General features: G+C 46.7%; 1 protein-coding gene across 1 annotated transcript; it reads right to left on the reverse strand. All coding sequences in view use genetic code 11, as the record gives it.

The window, feature by feature from the left end:
- Window positions 1-6417: 6417 nt before the first annotated feature.
- EGR_03035 (F-box-like/WD repeat-containing protein TBL1XR1) lies at window positions 6418-7754 on the reverse strand (the record flags this gene model as incomplete). Its single annotated transcript, XM_024492284.1, has 2 exons — window positions 6418-6647; window positions 6962-7754. 2 exons carry the CDS (start codon window positions 7752-7754, stop codon window positions 6418-6420), a joined length of 1023 nt encoding a protein of 340 aa, XP_024353210.1.
- Window positions 7755-8623: the final 869 nt, after the last annotated feature.

The raw sequence follows: 8623 nt of genomic DNA on the forward strand, positions 1-8623 counted from the left end.
TCCAAATTCATTTGCCTAGTCCCTCCGTGTGAAAGTCGTCATGGTGTCACACACACCTATGACTACTTGAATGACTTCAAGTTTGACCAAAAAGTGAAATCATGCTTTATCTAGTGACAATTTTAATCACTTCACGCCAAAACTCCCATTTTGCCTCCATTCCTTTGTTCTCTTCGTGCCAAACTGACCACGCTTTCAAGGACAAATTGGACAGTTAAGCCTAGATACAACTCGGAGTCATTACGGAACTCCAAGCTACTACTTGCTCCATACGTTAGGGACAATTCGATGACTTTTCGGCTTCAAAGCAGTCAATCGAGTACCAAGTAAGGATTTTAACACACCGACAAGAGGGGCGGATGGATAACTACCACCATGGCTGGGAGGAAGATTAGTCACCAAACTGGTGTGCGCTTGATGGCCGTGGCACACATTGTGGGGAAACTAGGTCATCAACGCCGTTGTAAGTGTGCGTCATAGGGACATGCCCACACGCACCACATCATCACGTCGCCGGCCGCAGCTGCCGCGCGGGTGCATATTAACACATGTTCTGACAAAGATGCGAAATGTGTACATAATGGGAACGAACCTGGCGAGCCACAATTGGGCGTTGGGGTAGGCGGTGCCGGGACCCGTAGGGCTCCACTTGATGGTGTAGATCTCTTTGGCATGACCTTGCAGATCGTGGATGCACTGATCACTGTTCATGTCCCACACTTTCAGTGTCCGGTCATCCGAACACGAGGCCAGCAGTTCACCGTTGGGGTCCCACTTAATCGCATTCACTTCGTTCTGGTGTGAGGATATAAGGTCAGTCACTTTCAGTCATAAACAGTTTGTTTCTTCCTATGACAACGCATTAAAAAGGCTCAGTTGTTAAGTTCACCATCGGTTGTTATGACTACGAGGAGAGAGGAGGAACTAATGACCTTGGTACGGAATGACCACATTATCATACAATGTACGTGCACGCGTACTTGCTGCTGTCTACCATCGCCAAGACTGGAGGTATGCATACACGCACGCATCATAGGCACGCACAACGCGCGCGCACGCACGAACGTACACAACGTACGCATACACAGACAGTCCAGCGTCTCTCCGCCTTCTCCTCCCACCCATCGGTAACTGAAAGCCCTATTAATAGGTATGCGTGGTCGATGAAGCCTGTCAACTCTAGGTCATGCACACTTCCTTCGGAGCCGATGCAACAACGCGTCACTGCTACTACTACTGTTCGCAGAAGACAGGGGAGAGGAGGCGCCGTGTGTCCACGCTCGCCATGACAACGAGGTAAAAGATGACACAACAGATCGAGTGATGGTTATCACTGTAAGGCGCACGACAGGGAGGCAAAAAGCGGAGGAATGGATGATAAACAAGCTCGATTATGCAGAGGCAAAACAATTCTCACGCTTCTAAAGGACTGCACTTGCAGAGAGGTACATACGTGTGAATGTAATTAAAGTGATGCATCTCCACGCCGTGGCACATCAATCACGATTGGTTGCGCCACATTGAAATGAAAAGTGAACGAGAGCTAGTGTGTGCTAGCACAAAACAAACCGTCACATACTGTGTTCTACAACTCTCCCCTCAACTGAAAATGGAATTTTGAAACAGTTGGGCGAAGGAGGATGGCCGCCATAAAGGCTAGTTGTTGGGTCCCATTAACAGCATCAAAAACGCATTCTTTGTGCGGGTAGTTAACATCCCCTACCCGAAGAGGATAATAAGTTACTTCACTACCGAATAAATTTTTGTGGAGAAATCTCACAGTGGTAATTTTTGCTCTCTCCACAAGCGCATAGTCAGTGTCAGTAATGACACACTCGCTCTCGCCTGGCTGTAACGCACTTTTACCTCGAATTTCACGCAACAGATGGCGACGCATGCGTATGCGCTTGTTGCATTCCACAGGAGGGGGAGGAGAAGGCCTTGGAGGACTTTGGCCCATTAATCACTAGAGAAAAACAGGAGAGCAAGAAAAGAAGCGGCCTTGGAGAATATACGCGTGCGCAACGGCAACCGCTGTTGCATACAACCTTTTTGTTCTAGCGTGTTCTCCACCAGCGTCAGATACATGTGACGCTCGGTTTTTCTACTGGAGCCCGCAAGGCAGAGTGTATGGCGTGTGGTCTTTAACAGATCATGAGAACTGGCTTTACCAAACTGTGTGATTTCAAAGCAAAAAAATTGACACAGGGAGTTTTTGATCCAAGGCAAATCGCACCTTTTAATTCTTGAGCAGGTGCTGAAGTGACCAGTTCGGTAGCGCAAATGGTGGCGTCAAATAAGAACGATACGTATGGACTCTAAGAGTCTGTTTTCTCTAGTACTCTGGTAGCTATTGCGTCAACTTGAACCAGACGTGGGTATGGATGTAATTGACATTGAAACAGCGTGTTACCTTGATGGTCACGTACACAAGCAAGCCGCAGCCATGAATGCCCCGAAAATAGTGGAAAACCACGACCTACTGCGTTGGGAGTTCAAAAGCCGAGAACCACTCATACGTTCGAAGCAGGCACGTATTCGCATCCACAGAAAGTAAAGCGCGGCTCAAAGAAAGCAGCTTCGACTAGGAGCATTTGCTAATGTCACATCCGGCTTTTTGTGTTCACTTTCACGTGAGCTGCAGACCCAGGTACGAACTTTCATAAATCACTCGCATACGCACACACTGTGCATGTAAAAAATAGCCGCACACACACACAAGATTGCACGTCGAAGCGCTGGAGGAAAAAAACAAGAGGCTGAAAACGAAGCGTCAAATACCACAGAACGATCGTTTAGACAGGAAAGTAGAAAAGGTGAGAATAATGCCATCTTACTCAACGGGAAGACGTTACATACAGGCTCAAGTGCATAAAAGCAAAAAAATAAAACTGCAGTTTTTCCAGGAATAACTGACTTAGAGAATATCTTTGAGGTCACTATTTACTTCCCCTGCTGGGAAGGCAGGAACAAAGAGCCTGTGTGTGGGGGTGGGTGTCAATTCTTCCCTCCGGCTTTTCAAATGACAGGGCAGAGCGGAAGCGTATTGGCTTTTTTATTTACAAACGGCACGCTGGCAAGCTAACGAGCGGAAGGCGAGTGATAAAAATAGACCAACCGCCCACGCACACACACCAGGCTGTTCAAAGAGGCAGGTAGGCAGAAGGGTGTATGAGTATACGGGCATGCGGCAAAATTAGATGCGTAGAGAACTCACCCCATGTCCTTTAAAGGTCTTTAGTGGGGTGTCAACCTTCAATTTGCACACGTAGATGTAAGTATCGGTGGAGCACGAGGCAAAGGTGTCTGCCGACTTCCAATCGACGTCCAGAGTGGGTGCTTAAAAGTTGAAAATTACTTCAGAGTGCAGAATAGGTAAATTTAAGTAATTATAAATGGGGAACTGGACGTACCCTGATGAAAGGCGAACTGTTGGACGATCTGGCCCGTCTGAGCCTCCCAGATAATTGTAGTCTACAAGGAAAAGTTGCGCGCATGAGTGGGGACCTTTCCTCTGTCGCGCAATCCAGTTGCTCCCAAGGTCACACATTGCAAAAGTTATGAGGACATCGTGCAATAAGCGACGAGTGTCAGTGATCTATTAAACCCTCCCATACACATGAGAAAGGAGATGCAGAAGCACAGGTAAATTAAGCCTACCTTATCGACTCCTGCAGTGAGAATGTAGTTGCCCTTCCGATTCCACTTGAGGGCAAATATAGGGCCTTTGTGCTGACCCAGAGTCTTTTGTAAATTCCCTACAAAAAGGTCAAATAAGACTTTGGAGAGGGGCATTAAAATGGATCGAGCAGAGTGGGTTCCTCACAATCTCAATTAAGTAATCCAATGTTAAGTTACAACAGAAAGTCCACCTTAGACTTAAAAGCAAACCCAAACACGTCCTACCCATGCCTGACACTACGCCTGACCAAGGGCACAAACCAGTCTTACTTGCTCACTCAAATACTGGGCTACTAATGACACTATGGGAATGTTTAGGGCGTTGATTATTCATCCCGCTAAAAAAAGAGGGGAAAGGACGAGAGGATTTGAGTGAGACGGTACGAGAAAAAGATGGGTCTAACCAGCACATGGACATCGATTGAAGGGTAGGGGAAAAGAGAGAAGGCGGAAAATGGGGCTGCAAGGCGATTGGAAGGGCAGATGCGCGCGCACGGACTAACGCTCTCGCCACCTCTCTCGAGCCCCTACAAGCAGCAGCAGTCAGCCACGTGTGCACACAGTGACGCGCAAACGCCTCCCCGCCGTGACGCAGCACACCGTGCCACGCCACGGTAAGGGCTCGCGGCAAACTGGTGCTGCGTACACGCCCACGGAGTAATGCTGTTCACTCAGGCACCCATCTACCCTAAAAACCCACACACCACTGACACCGACCACAGAGTTCATTACTACCAGGCTTCACCCCCGTCTGATGGCCCAGAGGGTAGAAATGAGAGCAGTAGCCAAGGCACAGAATGAGATGTGGAGACCATAACTTGACACACTATGCCAACAGCAAAATTAGCAGAACCATGTCCTTCCAAGGAGGAGCGGGATGAAGAGTATCCACGCAGATGGGAAAAAGGCAAAATAGAACAAATTACCCTCAGTGTCCCAAACTCGGGCATAGCCATCGTAGGAACCGGTTGCGAGGAAACTTCCATCAGACTATAAAACCAGAAAATATGAAGTACGTTGAACAAATTAATTTGAGAGTAGCAGGAATTATTAATGAGGGATTTGATGATAGGTCGGGAACAAACTAGCTCTCAGTGGAAGTGTGCGATCCATCTTTCACTGAAGAATGTATTGACACGGTGAGACGAATGATAATATCCTATCCCTCAATCGAGTTACTGAGATCTCCCCATTACTGATAGTGTGCAATAAACAAGATGTGCAAAAACCCCTGGGTGGAGTAGCGTACATTCCAGTCCAAGGAGGTGACATCCTTGGCGGAGAGGACAGAATGGCCGTCACGACTGATGCAGTGCTTGAGGATGATAGGAGAACTGCGGAAATTCGTCGGCGATGTGTTCTCCAAATTCCATATGCGCGCTGTAGAGTCGCCGGAACTGGCAAAGGCATAAACACAAAAGTACATGCAGAGTGAACCCGAGGGGACCGAATTTTCCAACAAAACGAAGACAGAGGTGTAGTCTACACAAAATACGATGGCAGTGGGAGTGCCAGCGGCAGCGGTCAAACATCGCCTTGGTCGCACATTCTAAATGTGCTTGCAGAAAAAAAATTCTGAATTGATTCAAAGCACACAAAGTGAGTGGAGTGACTTCGCAACTCAGAAAGGTCCTTTATTTCCAACGTAAAAGACAGTAGAAATTTGAACAAAGTGAATGGAACAAAGTGATTTACGTGAAGTTCCCAGGCAGGTAGCAGGATAAACGCAGTACAAATGCACACGCGAGTGTGCACGCGTGACTGCTGACTGTGGATGCAATGACGCAAGGCAGCCGCAGCGCACAATAAAAAGGTGTCCAGCGGAAACAGATCGGCAGCCATACATGGTGCGCGCACACATACGCACTCATGGAATAGGAGGAACAGGGGCATCTCCCTTTCTCTACATGTTTACGCTCGTGTATTTTTGTAGAAGCAAAAAGTGGTCAGCAGTAGCTGAGGTATCTACTACACAACTACGAGCGCAGCCCTATTCAAAGGAGCTTCAAGCAACTCGACTAATAATGGAGGATGCAAGTAAGCTAAATACAGACGAAATCACGAACCACCTATTTCGATCATATTTTTCATGGAAGAGAACACATAAGCGCACTGGGAGTGGGATTCTCACAGACAGCTGGTGCTGTTTCAGACAGTGGATCCATGACCAAGAATAATTAATGACAAGCGGCAGAACGCATTTATGCAAGTGTAAATAATTCCCATTGGGGGACCGTAACCGCGCGGCTGTCAGAACAGCCACACGCTTACACGCAGGCAAGATGGGCACATGACACGTGTTAAACGACACCGCAATATTTCTTTACTACGGGATTTTTCAGATAAATCAGAAGGCTATAAAACGAGCAGTTTGGATCTGAGCATCGCGTGCACACAGAGCCAGTCACAAAACACGAGCTAATGGGGGAGTTCATTAAGGCCTAGCGGCACTGAGGCCGCGTCGAAAAACATGCAAGGCTCAGCATGCTAGAAGGGTGGAGCTTGGTGAAAAACAAGCATGTTTTGACAAGTCTGGGTAGAGTGCGTTCGCGCCAGTTTTTAGGATCTACAAGACCTACTACAGAGTTAATAGTTCACTCGCATAAAGGTGGAAAGTTGTTCGAACCCCGAACAGGCAATTTTAATTTATCTTAAGTGCAAGAAGTAATGGGTTCCTAGGAAAACTATCTACATGTTAGAGTGACAATGAAGAATGGGAATTATGAGAATGCAAACTCACCCAGACGCTAGCATGTCCGTACGAGGATTCCATGCGCAAATAAAGACCTCCGAAGTATGACCACGGAGAACGGTGATTCGGTCTTGAGGAATGAGACCGGGATCCGGGGAATGAGCGGAGGCGTTTGGAGGTGGTGCCGCCGGTTGGCCTACTGGTGGCTGGTGGGGAATTCTGTCCACCTCCATGCTCGTTATTCCTGTGTCTCCGCTCGGGCGGTAGTGATTGACTACATTACAATTTCCAACGGGAAAACATAAAGAGCAGCGCCGCTGATGTAAAGGTGAAGAACATTACTCAAACAGTTCAGCTCTCATATTGGGAATATAAAACAATGAATGGTTTTATAGCCTTCCAGCACATTAAAAGTACCTAGCCACAATCCAAGACATGCCTCAATCAGATATCCAAGCAATTCTACAAAAAGCGGTAGAAAGGGAAGTGGTGAGTGACAGGAAACAGGAGCCTGTGACCTCATGTGGTTGACTATCAGCTATTGATTATCAGTTCTCTGACGACAAGAATCTAGCAATACTAACGTACCGTGGCCATTATCGCCATTGGTGTGCATCGGAGGGAGCAGGACCGAATTAGAGACAGGGTGGCCGGAAAGAGCATCCTGTGAGGAGACGAAACTCTTGTTTGGCAAGCGTAGATGTCCCGTGTTGAGGGGGCTACCGGAGTTGAATCCACTCGTGGAGGGAGGAGACACCGCAGTAACAGCTGACGGGGGCAGATGCGGTTGCTGTTGTTGCTGCTGCGTAGAAACTGACGCGGCAGCGAGGTTATTGGGTAAGAGGATGCCACCAGGATTAATGCAATGCTGTCCACCGCCACTGCCTTCACTGTCCATCGGAGTAGGTGTATTTACAGAATCAGAAGTAGTGGGAGGGAGGTGGGAATTGTAGCCGTCGCCACCACCAGAAGTGGCTATGGAATTAGATGCGCTGTTGTACTGCTGCGATTGTTGTAGTTGACCGGTTGAAGGGTTGGAGGCAGTGGGACCAGAGGGATGGTGTTGCTGATGCTGCTGTTGTTGCTGTTGCTTCAATGAACTTTTTCGTTTTTCGATCACATCGGGAACAACAGCGTCGATAAGGGAAAGGGACTCGACTACGCGCTCACTGCCATCTTCGCCAATGCTGATTTCTGCCTCCGTGTATTGTAAACCCTTCTGAATCAAGCTTAAGAGCGAACCCGGAGGAACTAAGGAACCATCCACGTTCGATTGACTGATTTCACTTTCTAATCCAAAAAGGTACGCAGAATGGCAATAACCCGCTTCCTGCAGGTATCTATAAATGAGGAAGTTAACCTCATCCGACGTAAAGGTCATCCCCCCTCGATTGCTTGCTTTATTTAAAAAATATATCGATCTGAAAACGAAGAAGAACGCCACGATGATAGCAGAAAGTATAAAGCTATTTGTTCTAAAACGAGAACAACCAACCATGCCGAAAAAAGCCAAGGAATGAGAAGAAAGAGATTCCAAACCCCTACTTACCACGTTATACATAAAGGAAAGCATGCTATCCCCAGAGGCAAATAATGGGTGCGTGAATGCCGCAAAATAGTGATCTCAGATCACAATAGAAGAAGCCAACAAATTAATTTGGTAGACAGTATGCTATAAACAAAATGGCTCTAAAACCCTTGCCGTCAAACGAGTCACCGGTTCTCTGATATTTTCGAAAACGAACAAAAAAGAGGTCCCATTCAAAGCAGAAATCTAGGTTACAATCAAGCTGAAAATCATCAATCCAAATGAGATCCTGATTTTAAATATGGAGCATTTTCACAACCCGGTAAATCAACGAAGAGAACAAAGATAAGGTGGAAAATCTGGCGAGAATGGGTGCAAATAAACTGCTTGGTACCAGAAAAAAAACACGACAAAGAGGCATTTTCTTCAAAACAATGGGGAAAGGGGTGATACCATGCACGAAATACGGCGATTACATAAAATTTTGAAAAATTACCCAATTTACCACTTAACACAAACGAGTCAAATTCCCCACACACACGGTTAAAACAAAGTGGTTCAGCTTGCGCATTTTGTACTAATAAGATTTTAGAGAATTTTAAAAATGAAACATCAATTAATATTTCTTTAAACTTTAAATTTTCATACAAACAATTAACTGCTGCATTAATTGGTTCTATATGTCCATGCTGCATATTTTCTAAAGCGATTTTATGTAAAAT

This window comes from Echinococcus granulosus (genome assembly GCF_000524195.1).
Source record: "Echinococcus granulosus chromosome Unknown EG_S00015, whole genome shotgun sequence".
Taxonomy (NCBI): Eukaryota; Metazoa; Platyhelminthes; class Cestoda; order Cyclophyllidea; family Taeniidae; genus Echinococcus; species Echinococcus granulosus.